Source organism: Agelaius phoeniceus, chromosome 3 (genome assembly GCF_051311805.1).
Source record: "Agelaius phoeniceus isolate bAgePho1 chromosome 3, bAgePho1.hap1, whole genome shotgun sequence".
Classification (NCBI taxonomy): Eukaryota; Metazoa; Chordata; class Aves; order Passeriformes; family Icteridae; genus Agelaius; species Agelaius phoeniceus.
Window position 1 is genome coordinate 24,079,827 of NC_135267.1, and position 17,233 is coordinate 24,097,059.

At 39.3% G+C, this 17,233-nt stretch overlaps 1 protein-coding gene across 2 annotated transcripts in view; it reads right to left on the minus strand.

Moving 5' to 3' along the window:
- ME1 (malic enzyme 1) overlaps positions 1–17,233 on the minus strand; it is a 154,318-nt gene that overhangs the window by 15,985 nt on the left and 121,100 nt on the right. For both annotated transcript variants that reach the window (XM_054630403.2, XM_077174877.1), the window contains exons 8-9: positions 10,451–10,548; positions 8,561–8,674 (exon numbers count right to left, since the gene is read on the minus strand). In XM_054630403.2, the coding sequence (XP_054486378.1) occupies positions 8,561–8,674; positions 10,451–10,548 (212 nt within the window). The remainder of the gene's footprint in view (positions 1–8,560; positions 8,675–10,450; positions 10,549–17,233) is intronic.

Consider the following 17,233-nt stretch of genomic DNA (forward strand, 5'->3'; position numbering starts at 1 on the left):
TGTTTTTCTTATCTTTTTTAGAATAAGTAATGTTCTGGGGGCATTTTAATAAGTTTGCTTGACTTGGGAAAAAAAAAAAAAAACAATCCAGAAAATAAAAACAAGCAACCAAAAAAATACTAAAAACTAATGTACCATGAAGAAAATCATAGTATTTCTAATGGATAATCACACTGCCTGAATAAACTACACAATATACTTTCACTAGAGTACTGAAGGTTGAGAATATTAATAACACTCACAAAGATTAATAATTCTTAAGTCCAAAAACTCAAAATAAAAATTACAGAAATTACTTAGTGAGAAAGTGCTGCTTCTATCAGAGTATCATTCTGTACCAAGAAACCTTTGGGTTATTTTGGATTTGAACAAAAGAGAACAAAACAGCCTGAAAATAGATATTAGAAGTTACTGTAGTATCTGAGATGGAAAGTAATATGAACTAAATTTTTATTAGCAAATGAATTACAAAGGTGGACTGTGTTAAATCAGCAGATGAAGTACAGAGATAAAGAAACAATGGTAGCATTCTCTGTGACATTATGTATGAAAGATGGTGGCAATCCTAAAATGTCTCTCCTTAATGGGTCAGAGTCGTTGGTATCATATTTTATTATTACAAAACACAGTCACATGAACACCGAGACCTTTCAATTCAAGGAGCAAAAGGAAGTAACAGGACTCAGTGGTGAATAGTTCTATGAAGAAATTGTTTGTATTTTGGATTTGAAATGAAAGCAGTTCATAAGGGAGCAGTTTCAGGGAGGATTCTGAAGTTTTTAGTTTAAGGGTCTGATCAACAGGGATCAGATTTCAAGCAAATGTACATCACAGTTTTCACAGAAAGTTACTCTTATCATCACATTATAGCCAAATTGAGGCTCAGATAACAAACAACAATGACCCATCAATAAAACCCTGAGAATTTTCATAGAAAACAGCTGTAAAAACAGGAGACCAGACTGCACGGCAGACATCTATGGGAAATTAGAAAATGGGAGGCAAACCTTACAAATGCCACCAATGTGCAGCCTAATGCCACAGCCTCTTGGAGCTGGGGCTGCTGCAGGAGCCGGGGCTGCAGAGCAGAGCAGCTCTGTGCCAGCCAGGCCAGAGAGGCAGGGCTGGGAGCTGCCCAGAGCTGCTCCTGCCATCAGACCTGGGCAGGGCTGGGAGCTGCCCAGAGCTGCTCCTGCCATCACTCCTGGGAAGGGCTGGGAGCTGCCCAGAGCTCCTCCTGCCATCACTCCTGGGCAGGGCTGGGAGCTGCCCAGAGCTCCTCCTGCCATCACTCCTGGGCAGGGCTGGGAGCTGCCCAGAGCTCCTCCTGCCATTAGACCTGGGAAGGGCTGGGAGCTGCCCAGAGCTCCTCCTGCCATCAGCCCTGGGCAGGGCTGGGAGCTGCCCAGAGCTGCTCCTGCCATCACTCCTGGGAAGGGCTGGGAGCTGCCCAGAGCTCCTCCTGCCATCACTCCTGGGAAGGGCTGGAAGCTGCCCAGAGCTGCTCCTGCCATCACTCCTGGGCAGGGCTGGAAGCTGCCCAGAGCTGCTCCTACCATCACTCCTGGGCAGGGCTGGGAGCTGCCCAGAGCTCCTCCTGCCATCACTCCTGGGAAGGGCTGGAAGCTGCCCAGAGCTGCTCCTGCCATCACTCCTGGGAAGGGCTGGGAGCTGCCCAGAGCTGCTCCTGCCATCACTCCTGGGCACGGCTGGAAGCTGCCCAGAGCTCCTCCTGCCATCACTCCTGGGAAGGGCTGGAAGCTGCCCAGAGCTCCTCCTGCCATCACTCCTGGGAAGGGCTGGGAGCTGCCCAGAGCTGCTCCTGCCATCACTCCTGGGCACGGCTGGAAGCTGCCCAGAGCTGCTCCTGCCATCACTCCTGGGCACGGCTGGAAGCTGCCCAGAGCTGCTCCTGCCATCAGACCTGCTCCTGCCATCAGACCTGGGCAGGGCTGGGAGCTGCCCAGAGCTCCTCCTGCCATTAGACCTGGGAAGGGCTGGGAGCTGCCCAGAGCTGCTCCTACCATCAGCTGGGAGGCAGCTGTGATGGAGCAGAGCCCCCTGACGACTGCGCTGTCCCACATTCGAGGCACTGCTGGCTCTCAGCCTGTCTCACAATCAGGGCAGCACAAATCTATTTATATAAACACTTGCCTCCATTTCACTGTGTCAACTGTGGCTTATTTAAACAAGAGCTCAGAGATCAGTACACAGATAAATTCATAAAATAATTTGAAGTTCTTAAATGCTGAAGACATGAGAACCACAAAAGACATGAGAACTGTAGACCAGGGAGCAAAGCAGTCCATTAGTAACTTGCATATTTCCAACTCCAAATGTTTTGGTTTTACTTGCATTTTTCCTGTGAATTCCTGCTGCAGAGTTTAAATACAAACAAACAAAAAAGTAATTGTGAAAAAAACCCCATGCTTAGGAGTCATAGGAGAAGGTAGTGAAGCACCTCCCTTTTGGGAGATGGTCTCTATGTGGCTTTTTTATCTGTTTCATCACAAGTAAATCCCTGGTCTAAAGGCTGTTGAGAACTCCAAGCAGCGACTACAGGGAGACCTCCATGGGGAGGTCCCAGAATCATGAAAGAGGTGGCACAGGAGGGGCACAGAGAGCGGGCTGGGAGGGGACAAGCCAGGCTGCCACAGCCAGAACTGCAGGACAGCATCAGGTACAAGTCAAAAAATGCAAAATAAAAAGGGTGGAGGCATGGATATGGACTCACTGGGCAGGGGTTGATTGAAGTCCAAGGGCCTGCAGGTGATAGGCACCCTGTGCCACCTCATTTAGGAACCAAAAATTAGAGACATGCAAGTCCTCCCAAAACCCCATACTGAGATTCTGTAAAGTGACAGTGCCTCCTGGTCAAGCCCATCCTCTAGCACTTAAAGGTGAAGAAAATACATTAAAACTAAACCAGGCAACTTGGGCACACAACTAATAAACAGTTTGTTGCCAATTGTGTGAAAAAGACACAAGATTTTGAGGAGACAATGTCATAATAGTTGGCAGTAAAACATACAATTATGGTTAAGAAATACAATTCTGGTGTTGATGTTAAAACTCATTGTTAGAAAAGTAGGGCTGTTTTAGTTCTATAAAATTTATAAAGTACCCTTTCCATGGTTAATAGGTTAATAGGTTAACAGGCAGGACAAAATTTATAAAGACAATTATTTCAAGAAGATAAGATCTGAGAACCAGAGCAAATCACAAATCCACAGAACAGCAGAAAATGGAGCAAATCAGTAATTATTTTCAGTAACAGAGCACGAGCAAAAGAAATAATCAACTGCTCAAATTAGGTCCCCATCTCACCAGTACATCTAATGCACACAGACTCAAAGAGTTACGTGCCAACAAAGGCAAGGGGCTTTGGTGGTGTCTCTTTTAGAGAAACACCCCACCAATCACCCTTTTGCCTTGTCCTCACTTGTTTTCATGCATTACTCACTGAGCATGAGTAACGCCACGAGCATTCAGAGAGAAATTAATGTTTCCTTTTTGCAAAACTTGTACTTGATATAGAACATGACAAATGCGAGATTTAAGTGCACAGATTAATTCCCCAGGCATCAGAAAAACTGATGAAGCAAACAAGGATTGCTTTGCTGGGATGGTACATGAGTAAAATAAGGCAGAAACTGCTTTGAGTGATTGTGGCTCCTTGGAGATACTCAAGGCATTGCATCTTTGCTAAAATGTAAATGATTTTTTTGGCTCAAAGAGTCCCAGCCAGTTGCCGTCAGCCATAAAAGAACTTATCAAGAACAGAAGTGCCAGAATAATTGACTGTTGATAAAAAGAAAGCTAGAAATAATTAAAAGCTAGCAGAACTGGCAGACAGTGGTTTATAAAAGTTAAAAACATTATCAAATTCATCTAGTATGAAATTGAAACTTTTTAAAAGAATGATTATTGATTTTTTATTTTAATCAGTAACAGACAGTCTGGATGGGATTCAGTTTGATATTATGATATTTCATTTGGAGCTCTGAAAATTCTTTCACTTGTTATATGAGTCTGGCACTGAAATTCTGGTATTATTCCAAATGTCCCCCTTTCTCTTCCATCATTCTCTAAGCAAAGACTGAACCATGTATGTACCCAGCTTTGACCAAACCATGAACTTTAATCAGGGTCATATACAATGCCAGTTAATTGGTTGTGAGAATCTTTTGCAAATAAAATTGCCAGGGATAATGAAATGGGGGAAAGAGGATGAAAAATGAAATCCTTTTATGTGATTATCTACAGGTTTACTTGGTTACCTCCATTATAATTAATCAGGACCACAGAAATTGTTAATTTTTTGGGATCTATTTCAGTCTTCCTCTGATATAGAAGATCAATATTCTGAGGCCTTCAGCCATCAGACTTCAGTGAATATTCTTGTGCTTGTCATACAGGGTTTAAGATCACACATCTAATGGATATTTAGAATACAAATCATTCAACTAGACACAAGTATTACTGTGCTGAACTAGAAAGAATAGAGTGCAAAAATGTCCAAAGAAACATTTCTCCATGGTGACTTACTCTTTAAAATTAAGGATGACATTCATCCCTCTGCAAAGGAACAACTTTTGTGCACTAGAGATAATGTGTGTACAAAAATGCCTTGCAAATTATAGAAAAACTTCACTGCAAGAGAAGCATGTTTGGCAGCCCAGGAACATTCCCTGTCCATCCTCAGCACAGGAGCAGCCATCCATGGCAGAGGGTGGGGGGAAGTTTCTACTAAGTCCATTTAAATATTAAAAATGCCTTATTAACTGTATCATATTCCTAGGAAGTTCCAAGAACCCTCTTGCCTATCACCCTACCCAAGAACAATACCTGTTCTTGGTATTGCCTTAGAAAACAAAACAAAAAGCAATAAAAAGCCTCTGCAGCACATTACTGAAATGCTCAGACAATGGTGAACCTCATGAATATCCCAACATTCTCATATTCTGCCTTTGCTCACCCAGTTGACACAAAAGAATTTACTGTCATGGACTAAGACTTGGCTACTAATACAGCTACACATAACACTATGGCAGCTTTAAAGGAGACCCAAAATGTGTTCACCACATATCACACATTTATGTAACCTGTGGAATTAACAGAAAAAAAAATAAGAGAGCACTGAGAATAGGGGAATGGAATATGGGAGACATTACCCGCTTTATATAGGTAAATATATATTCATCAGACAGACTGGGATTGTGTGATAATTTAGAAATTCAGAACTAAAGATGAGTCCCAACTGATTATGTATAATCTTCAAGTACACAAGAGTGTAAAACCAACTTTAAAGTGTCTCTTAATTAAGCATTAAAATTTCCATTTGAATGCACTGGGATACTTAAGACAGTAAGTTTGAAAAAGTCACACAATTTTAAGTATATAATGTGCAAAACTTCCTCACTCAACCTTTCGAAAACAGTTTCAAAAGGTGAAAGCATTCTGAACAAACTTTAAAAGACCAAACAACAGCCCCAAGCTGGTATCTACAAGACTGTAAATTCTCTAGAAGGAATTATAGAACACATCTATGGACAGTATAACAAACACAGCTCTATCACCAGCTCTTTTACCACAACATAGCAGAAAAGTTGGTCATCAGGCTTGGTTTAATGAAAACAGATGGTTCCCATGGGGGGAAAGTAAAATTAACAGGAGAATGAAAACACAGCTGCACTTGAACTAAAATTAAAAAGCCACAAAGGAAAAATTCAGCAACAAAAGCCTGATAAGTGACTTCGTGGCAGCTTTTAAGGGTGGGAAAAGAAGAAAAAGGTGGAAACTGCAGCCAGGTCAACAACAGTTCCCAGGTTATTTTTCTTAGAACTGGTTGAAATTCTACAGAAAGTAGATGAAAGGAGAAAACAATATTTAAATCTGTAATAACACATTGCAAAATCATTGATCAAAGGCTAGCATAGAATATAAATTATGTCAAAATTAGTTTAGTTGGACAAAGTAACTGCTGAGTCTTCAGCAATCCTGTTATTTCTTATACTGCTAAAGCAACTGATCAGAATATTTCTAGTACTGAAAAGGTCTCCCTGCTTCACATAGAATTCTTTTGATCAAGCAGGTTTTAGTGAGGCAAATTTTAAGGGACTCTTATTATCAGGTTTCCACTGATACATGTCTTTAGTAGTAAGAAATAAGTGTCAGCGTAGTTCATGCCAAATTTGATTAACTGGTGATCTAGGTTCTGATTTTGGTAATTCTTACCTTTGCAGTAATGAACGGGTTTGTAATAATAGAGTTCTGATTTTGTTCTCATAAATCTTTCTCATTTTATTTCTCTTATCTCATTTCTACAAGTTTGGAAAGTTCTTCAATCCTTGCAGCATTTTTCTGCAATCAGCTAAAGTCAAAATAATTTCCTAAGTGGACCTAAATCACAGCATTCTCTATCAGGCCAGAAAAAGGAACCCGGAATAGTTTAATTATTTACTCACTGTATATATAGCTTCCCAGCAGTTAAATCTCAAGCCTCTTGAGGCTTACATTGTATTTTCTTTCTTTGCAGGGAGGGTATTTTGCCCATTTTTTTTTAACTTTTCAGTGAGGGAACATTTTGCTGCAGAAGAAAGCCAAGAGAGGACTTGCAGAGCCCTATACCAAGGACATGTTTCCTTTTGTCAGCCCAGGCCTTGCACTGACAGATGTCCCTCAAACAGAACACAGCAGCAAGCCCCCACCCGTTCTCCAGCCCTTCAGGACAGCCAGATGGGAAAACTGGTGCTGCCAGGTCTTCCAGGAACACAAGCAGTGACCTGAAATATGCACCGTCGGTTCCTGCTGCTTGCATCAACATCTGGCCACAAATTCAGCCCTAATCTACCTCAGACAGCTGTTATGTCTGGCGATCACAAACAGTTCACAAATAAACTCCAGGCAGGACATGAAATTCAGTGGACTGCTTTTTGGACAAAACCCAAATTAAAGCTCCACCAAGAAGAATAAGCAGAGGAAAGGAACATCGAAGCTGTGTGAAACACTGATTGGTTTTGGCACTGCTTGAGAGTGCAGAAGCTCAAAGGTGGTGAGGAAAGAATGCAGTCACCGAGTCACTAAAAATTTAGAACCTATGAAAGGAATGAGTCCCTGCTTACCAAAAGCAACAGCCCAGATTCTCAGCTGACTGGCAAATTAGCAGTGAGAGGTGTGAAGGGACTGGGACAAGAACCAGGGAGCAAGAAGAAAGGAGAAAGGCTGGTTAACAACCTCGGCTGGATGGACATGCAGCAGACACCTCTTTTACTGCTTCAGGGCTGTGAACCTCCTACACTTCTGCCCCTGTTTGTCTCCTCAATCACTAGGAGGTGATTTTAGTTCAATAGTATAATTTGATATGCCCAGTTTCTATGGTGAAAGAAATGGTGCAACCGATTATTCTTAGGCAACCTCAAGGTTTCTGCAGCCACAGACAATACAAGCCTTGAAGCCTACAAGCCTTCAGTCATTTATATTTGGAGATAAAATCACTTCAAAATTATTAGATGAAAACCAAAAGGATTAAAAATACACATTAAACAAACAAAAAAAGCACCAGGGGAAAAAATCTGTGTCCTAGATACCTGCATTCTTCTGTACCTGATCAGGCTACCTTTGTGCCTTCTGGCAAGAGATGACCAAGATGACCTTGGTATTATTTGCCCATCTCAATGTCTATGATTGTACTATTTTCCCTTTAACAGTATGAGTGAAAGGTGCTGTGATGCTGTTCAATAAACCAGCAGACACTGCCTGCAGAATGCATCCTCCTGATGCACAGTTGTGTGAACCACAAAAGACCTTTAATGTCAGACAGCCAAAGAACACTGTGAAGTGTGTTACCAATAAGGATGACCACAAATACTTCAAACCAACCAGCAAGGTGAAAAAGCAAAGGCAACTGGCCTGTCATCTATTTCCTTTAAGTAGTTCACAAACTATTAAATACATAACCACCTTTTAAAACACACCAGTTTCTTTATTCTGGCACATGGAATTCATATGTTTCTTTATTTTGGCACATGGAAGGAATGAGGTAAGGGTGACTGATGAAGTCTCTCAGCAGCTTCAAATTCTGACCAGTGTTGATAGCACTGCAGACCACAACATCTGCAACATGAGCTGTATCACTGGGCAGAGAAGCTTTTTGTTGCAATGCATCTCAGTTCTTGCAGAAGGATGACTTGCCTGCTATCCTAGTAATGTGCCTATACATCTTTGTCCAAGACTGTGCTAACAAATAATAGCTGCATTTAGATGGGAAATATTAAACACTGAAGTTGAACATTTCTTTTCTTACACATTTTTTAATGAACTGCTGAAAAATTTTCTTCATTATGTGCTCATCCCTAATAGAAACAGAACAGGAACTCCAAGCATAATCATCCCACCGGCCAGTCTGTCATTAATTTAATAAACTTAAGAAAAGAAAAACAACTCACTATCCCAAGAGAGATATTTTTGCAGTTGCTTTCACAAAGAATATGTCCTTGTCTTTATCTACAGAATACAAGTAAGTGTTGTGATATTTAAAATAATGACAAAATTGTATTACCTTTACGACTAATCCCTTCGAGTCAACCAACCAAATTCTTTTGATAGCTGCATCTTTGGATAGCCCTTCTTTTTCCATAGCCATAAGAATGAGGTTTGCTATCCCCAATGCAGCCTGAAGGAAAAATAAGAAAAGTAAAGTACAAAACAAGAAATTAAAGAAATCCCCTGCTCACATGTTTAATTTCCCTACTATTTTAGATAAGTTTTCTAATTTTAATAAACAACAATATGGAATCATTATTTTTTCATAAAATAAACCTAATGAACTGTAGCTACCATTTGGTAATTAGAAACCATATCACAGAAGAAGAGCCTAGATAAATATTAAATCATATAGATAAATCATAGCATAGATGAATCTTCAGATGGCTCTTAGAGTGTGGAGAGCACAATAAATGTTGAGCTGGAAACTAGAAAATGCTAGAACTAACATTTGTTCCACATAATGATAGTTCCAGCCCTGGCAGTGTGCCAGGTTGGACAACAACCTGGTCTAGTGGAAGGTTCCCTGCCCATGACAGCAGGGGTCGAACTCAATGATCTTTAAGGTCCCTTCCAATCCAAACCATTCTATCAGTCTATGATATTCATCTCAGCATACATGAAATATTTTTTCGTCTTTGAAATTTTTGTAATTTAAACTCAAGGAAATGACAGTCTGCATGCCAGAAAGTAAAACACAAGAGCTTTTGCTCTTATCTTTTTTTAAGATGTCCATCAGAAAGGTAAGTCTCCTTTTACCTACTATTCATGTGTTTTGTAACTCTAGACTTGGCTGTGCTCCCAGTCAAAGCAGGGGAAAGAAAAACTCATGTATCAATCTTTTGCTGAAACGTTTTTCATTCTTACTGGATTTTATAATATTTCATCCAACAGATTAAATGCCATACAGGTACAGATTGAAAACCAGGCAACAAAACAAGCCAACAAACTGGCCAATATTTCTGATTACAGACCCATACATGTATTTTTTGGGGTTCTGTTTCTTGTTCTTTATCACTGATTTTCATTGAGAACCAAGTGAGATTTTCCTTTTTTTGCAAAGAAATAATTAGTTTTATTAAGAAACAGCTCCTGCAGCAGGCGTGATAGCTACCATTACCTCTTGGCAGCAACAGCCACATTAAAACTATTGACAAAAAAATAAACATCAGACCATTAATTCATCTGCTTGTTGAACATGGAAGAAAACCAGGGGAAGGAACTCCAGAAAGATGGATAGTCTTGATGCAGTAAGGTGATGACATGGTAGATATGCATAAAAGCCACTTTGAAAACTGCAGACATAGCACCAAATATTTAATGAAATTAAAGAAGCCAGCATGGGGTTGTAGGCTTCATAAAAGAGATGACAAGCCATACTGTAGATAAGTACAGCCTGCACTTGTGTGTCAGCAGCTTAGAAATTAATACTCAAAAATTAGTATAAAAATAGTGTGCATAAAGATATTCAGAAATGGATGACCTTAATATGCAGAATACTAAAAAACTATAGTCAATGCAAAAAAAATCAAAGGGGCACTTCTTACTAAATAATACTGACTTGGGTAAACATGTTAAATTTACTTTCTCCTCTATATCTCCTCATCTTTCAAAAAATGTTTTGCTTATATCAAGAGCAGTTCAATAATTTACAGTGGAAGAGCTAAAACTTGAAGTTCTAAAAAGAGAGCAGATCTCCAAAAAATGTCTTATGAAAAAGATGAGGCTTCACCAGATGATCAGAGCTTTTTCTGTGAATTTACATTTGAACTAAAGAAGAACTTTCTGCAGGTGTTAGTAATTATTCTACTCATTTAAACGTCTTGTTTATAAGACACATGTAACTCAAGTAAATATTAATAAAACTCATCATAGTACAATTTCCCCAATGTATAAAAACACCTACCTCTCCAGCTCCCTGGAACAACACTGTGTGATCTGACAATTTGTTCTTGGTGATACGCAGAGCTGCAAGAAGACCTGCAACAGCAACAGATGCAGTTCCTGAAATAAAAAAAGGAAAAAAATATCTGGTTATTCTTAAAAGAATTATGAAACTTTACATTTTAAGTAATACCACAGCACCTTTTGGCTAAAAGATACAAATACTGAGGGTAGTAACTAACAGTCGACTGGAGTTAGAGTCTGCTCTACTTCATTCTTACAAAAATTAAATGTAAGTGAGAATATCATCAGAGTAACATTAAACAAAATAGATTGATTCTATGGATGGGTATAATGGCTAGGCCATTCAAACTCTTGTAAAATATTCTAGTTATGACCTTTTTTAGAACGAAGGCTGTGAGAGTCCAGAGAGAAATATTTTGAAGAAATCCAGATACTGAAAATTAAGTTACTGGTTTCATTCTTCAAATAGATATACTTCAAGTACAGTAAAATACGAGGCTAAAATAAAGCTTCATTTCTCATGGGGAGGTTGTCAGAGTGGAATATCAAAATGAACATTTATAGAGAAGCTAAACCAGCTGAAAGAATAAAGCCAGCTTATTTAACACTTCAGCCCACTGTGACAGGAGTTTCAGGTTAGTATCTTTTAAAACATTTTTCAAATCTTTCTTTAGTAATGCCACACAGGGGAAAAGGTTAACATTTAGTTTCGCGATTTAGCCTGGGGAGGTCTTTTTTCTCCAAATCAGAACCCCAGAAAAAAAGACACCTGTCTGTCTTTGAATGGAGAAATTTTGGTCCTCATTGTGAGAAACAGCTATTAATAAAAAGTAGAGCAAAAAAAGAATTCAAGCAGGCATCTAATTCAAACTGGTTCACAGTGGCAGAGTAAATCTAACCTCTGTGATTGCTGACATATCTTTGTCTAACTTGTCCTTAAGGTCTTCTTTCAAATATGCTTATATCTCCTCAGCAAGCTATTCCAGTGCTTAACTGTATTCTAGGTTGAAAATTTCAAATCTAAACGTTTCTTTTCTTCTTCTATTTCTTTTCAGCCTCTTATCTACTACTGGAAAGCCTGTTACTTTGCAGAAAGTAATTCATTACATTTGCAGACTGATGGTGTTCCAATCAGCTTTGCTTCTCTGGAACAATACCAATTCTCCCACTCTTTCAGAAAGTTAAGTTTTCTTAACTTGAACTGCTGCACCCAAACTGATACACTGCCCTGCAGGTGAATTGTCAGCTCTGTTGAGTCAAGTTGTCAGCTTCTGTCGAGCTCAAGGAAGTGGTATTTGGTCACCAGGAGCTCACATCTGGCTCTTCTGACTGAAAGACTGAAGGTGATTCTTTCTCCCCAACAAAGCCTACTGGAAGGGGAAGACTTTCTTTCATGTGTTTGTGACTTCATGCAACAAGCTTGTATTTTTCACAAATTATTATCATCACTAAAGCATAAGGTAGCCCACAAAAAAAAAAATCAAACTCTATTCCTGCAAGGAACTTGGATCCCATGGACAGGAATATAGTAGTGGGTTAAATAATACCTCCAGCAAAGTTCTGGATTTAGAGGAGATTCTGAAGAACCAATTGCAGACAGCACTGATTTCTCTAGAACTGAAAAAGCTGTCCAGATGCTAACAATTAGGTACTGAAAGTCAAAACACGGGTTTCAACAGTCTTTGAAGATTTATAATGCCTATCTGATTCAGAGAGAGCTGGACCACAGAGAGATTAACACAGGCCCTGCAATGTCCAGTTCCAGGAATAAGAAGTGAATTCTTCCCTTTCTGGGCAGCAGCTGTCACTGACTGACTTAAGGAAATCAAAGATGGGGCCGTTAATTATTTTGAGAAGCCTGCAAGAACTTGCAAGAAGGAGATCTGCTGGCTCCTACAAGTCTGTTCCCAATCACCACTGCCCTATCTGCAATTGCCTACAAGCCACACAGTTGAGGGGAGAATTCATATTGCTACTGACTTTTCCTTCATAAAAAGTATGAAATGGGTATGACCAGCCTGACAAAAGCACTTGGCCCAAAATCTGCATATTGGACGGTTGCTCTCAATAAGCAGCTCCTCTAAATTTGCTATTCACAAGTCTATTTTCTCAGAAACAAGGTGACTTTTAAAGCTGAGATAACAGTAATCCCCACATTAAACTCTATGAGGTGCTCAAAACAGGCATTCATACTTCAGGCACACAGACCACTGATGGTCAAATATCGGTAGCTAAAACTACAGGACCTAAAAGAACAGAGGTAGTAAGAAGTCTGGTACTGGCTTCTTTGTACTGTACTTTTCTTCAATGATATCCTTTGGGTGTTGAAGACTAGGTTTGAATCTGTGGTTTGTAGGTAGCATCATCTAAGTTTCAAGAATGGATACTTTTTCAAAAATAAAAGGTTTTAAAGTTAGAAAGTAACTTTTTGAAGTAAATCCACTTAAACAGTTAAAAAACATGTGCCTTCAGAATTATGTTTGTTACATGCTTTTGATTATGACTTTTCACTTCAATCATCAGAAATACAGGACACCTTGTTCTCAGCCCACTTAATGATTAGACCATACAAATCTGGCATTTTTTACTTCTTTAGTCATTTTTACGACTTGTTCTATCCCTGATTTCTAAATAAAAATCTTTAAAATGGTTCCTCTGAAGCATGGTTTTGGGAACAATAACCACCAGGCTGAGACACTTCCACCTCACAGTCTCCCAGAACTAGCTTGTTTCTTTCCCAGATGAAATTAAGTCTTCCTCAGGCAAGTGCCAAGCTGGCAACGACCAAAAATGGCAAAAAAGAGAAGTCAGAGTGTGCTCTCAGTTTCCCTTGGTACTCTACCAAACAATCCTCATAACCAGCAAGAAAAAAATCCCATTGTCTCATTGGATGCCAAATTCTTTCTCCTATTTTATTTTACACAGCTGTGCTTGCAGGGGAGGAGGAGGGAGCCTACATAACAGAGCTTATTCCTAGGACCATCAATCTGGTCTCCTGAAAAGGAAAGCTGGGCTGGAGCACTCTATGATCCCTGTCTTCCTTAAAGTTGTGGTCACCACAGCACCCTCCCCCCATCAGAGGAGTTCTCAGAGAGCCATGAAAGCTTCTCTTCAAGTTGCTTTGTGGTGACAGAGTCAAAATGAAGCACCAGAGATTTATAACAAATGGGAATGCTGGGATACCACTTATCTTCATGGCTGATGTACTGTTGCTAAGCTTGTTAGCCAGAAAAAAGGACTGTCATTAAGTATTACCAGTTGGGATATTTTTACAAAATTTTTCACTACATGGTCTTCTGCTTTAAGGAGAAATAGAAGATATATGAAACATAAATAAAATCCTGCACTGAATGTCAATACATTTTGCATTGAATATTTGCACAGGATGTGAGCTACTGTTACCTGTATGTCCATCATGAGGATGATTCAGAGCAAAGTTTATAACTGCAATAGATAAAGGCTTAAATACGACTTTTCTCTCAAATCATGATTTGCACAGAATTGCTGTAAAAAGGGCGTTTAGAAGTATTCCACACCAATTTTATTCAGCCTTTTGACTCTGAAAGGAATAATAAGCCAGTTGATTAGATTACTGAACCCACTATCACTTCTGCTGGCAGTGGCTGTCATCACTCCTCGTCAGCAGCTCCCCTTATTCCTTCCTACTGAAGGGGGGCACTGGCAGCCTGAATAGCAGATCTGTTTAACCGGAACTGCTCTGACTAACGCCATGACCTTACATTTCACCCTGAATACTGGCTCAAGTTTTTGAAATTCATCAAAATGCAATTCACATCCATCTGCCAAGGCAGATGCAAACAATTTTTTGCAGATATCATGAGGCACAAACAGAATTATTTGAATTCTGTGATTTTTTGAATTCTGACTGTCATTGCTGTAGGAAGCGGAGAATCAGATTGGCCAGAGCACAGGTTAAATCCCTTGTGTGCAGGATAAGATAGACATTGTTCAAGGATATGATTTTGAAAACCCATTCTATTCTCCACAGATTTCTAGAAGGTTAATGAAAGCAAATTTAACAATGGATATTTTCCTAAAGCAGTGTCAACTGCTGCAACAGCAAATATTTCATTATAGTTTTTTAGGAAGGTAAGTCATGTCTTGTATAAACACTATAGATGTGAAATATCAAGGTACACTATTCTATACCAAGTCTTCATTTTCTGTGCAAGATTCTTTAACCTTGTTACAGTAAACTGCACAAATGAGCATGAACATGTTAAAAGAAATCCACAGCCTTTTGAGGTTGACACACTGTAAATGCTTGGAAGCACAGACTACCATTTCAGCAGATACAACTGAACAAAAGAAATGGGGGAAAAAGCCCCAAAATGTGAGGAATAAGAACTTAATTTATATTGGATGCAATTTAATTTAAATTAGTGAGAAAGGGCTTATTACACTGAAGCCTTTGTCCATTATTTAAAGTTTCAAAAAGTAAAACTTGTAATCAAGTGCTAGTAGTTCCTTTATGTAATTTTACCTATCTCATTTTAAAAAGCTAGCAAACAATAAGAGGGAAGAACTTTCTACAGCACATCCAAAAACCTGAGGTATTCATTCTGGACTAAAAGATTAGGAAGTGGTAAAAGTAAAATTCCTATTTCTCAATACACAGCATAATAGAAATCACATGTTAACATTGCCAACCATCCAAATAGCACTTCACAGTGTACCAGGGAAAAAAATCCATTCCCATCTCCTACACATACAGGAAAAAAGAGCAAAGATCCTATGGAAAAGGTGAGATCTCAGTTGCTATTGAGGCAAATGCTACAGCTGTGGGTAGTTGAAAAGGCCCCTCTTTTAAGAGATGGCAGCTCCTTCTTCTTGCCATGAATGGGCTTCTCAAAGCTGCTTGTGCACAGTGCCCTGCTCTGCAGCAGGCAGTGAAAAGAGGGGAAAGGCTGTAGGCAAGGAGAAATGCAGCCTGTCTAAAACACCAACCATTTGGCAGATTTGGAAAAGGATACAGAGTCCCAGCAGCACAGGATGGCTGAGGCTGGGAGGGCATTTAGTGTGACTCCCTGCTCAAGCAAGCAGGACCACCTGGAGCTGGCTGCCCTGGAATATGGGGAGAATGGATTTCTTTTTTAAACCCATAATGAGCAAAAAGAGAAACAGAGGAATACTTTAATTCAAATTAGTGAGAAATTCAAATTAGTGAGTACCTACATAAGCTTCTGTATACACATGGAAAATTACACAAAAGCTACAGTAGGGTATTTACTTGAAAACAGACTGATTTCAATCTAAATTTATCACTGAGTAACAAAGAGGTGATATCCTTAATATACCAAAAGAAAAATACACTTCACATAACCCTACAGCATATGTCTTAATAGGATTTTTTTAAAACTATTTTATTTTTAAAATTATTTTATTTTAAAAATCTCAGCATGTTTCATTTGAAAGCCAATGTCTCTGAAAGTAAAGCACATGTCTATGAAAGAAGTTTTCTACAGTTTGCATATCTTATCAGAATTTGAGATATATGATATAAATATCTGAACTATTATATGTCATTCCACTCTGCATTTTTCAAAATCCCGGTCAGAGAAAGAACTGGAAGTCCCATGCCCATCACAACCTTAACAACAAATCCAAAGTCTTCTCTACAATTTGACTTCAAGAAGTGAAATTTCCAGGCACCAAATGTATAAATTTTTATATTAATGTTAAAAGAATTGAATCTTAAAAAGGACAATGTTTGTAACACAGAAATTCTGATTTCTGAGAATGGCACCGATTTAACATTGAATTAGTCACAACATAACTTCCAGGTATAATTTTCCTGGTTATTCAAATGGCAGTCTGCTGAACACTTAACATACATTTTAAATAAAATCAAAATACAAAATGAAATAATTATGTTAAGTTATATGTGGTCTACATTTTTTACTTTATGTCTCTTTCTTTTCATAAAATGTTGATGCAATCAAACAACACAGCTGTTTAAAACTAATGACATCTAAGGTCATGATGGATACTGAAGTTAATTCCAATCCAGTGCAATCTCTCTGTGTAAATATTTTTATTGGCATAAAATACAGGCCCTGTGTCCATTGTGGGGGAAAGCAATGGAATTGTGGGTACAGTGAAGCTACAAGAACTGTAACTCCAGTATCACAGAACAGAGAAACACTTATTTTATGTAGATTGTGTTATACTACAGAAGTTTGTCATTGTCAATTGAAATTCCAAAAATTCCAGTAATTGAAATAATTGACCTACATAGAGGCAGCAAGGCCAGAGAAATTTATGCAACTATTTGAAATGTATCCATGTCAGCAGTGACTGCAACCAGTGACCACATGATAAGCACCAAAAGACCCACAGAAAAAATGTATGTCTCTTAAGACATGCAAACATGCCTTAAGCCACTGACTGTGCCCAAGTAGCAAAAACTCCTTCAACAGACCCACCAAAGTCAAAATGGCTGTGGAAAGGGAGCACTATGGCACCCTGGGTTTGTGAAGGGCAGGAAGGTGTGGCCCAAGCCAATCCCAGGCACAAGCAGGATTTCAGCACTGCCTACATTGTACCTAGGACTTTGGTTTTAGCAGATCTTGAGAGACTTGTTCAACCTCCCCGCAGCAGGGAAGGGAACTGGTTCGTTTCTTTAAGGAAATTTTAAACTGTGAATCCCAAGCCTGCTTCCTTCAAGGGTAGTGACACAGAGAACATCTCTCACCCCGAGAAACAGCTTTGTTTGGCAACACAGGTCCCAGGGGTCCATTCCCAGGAAGGGGTTGGAAAG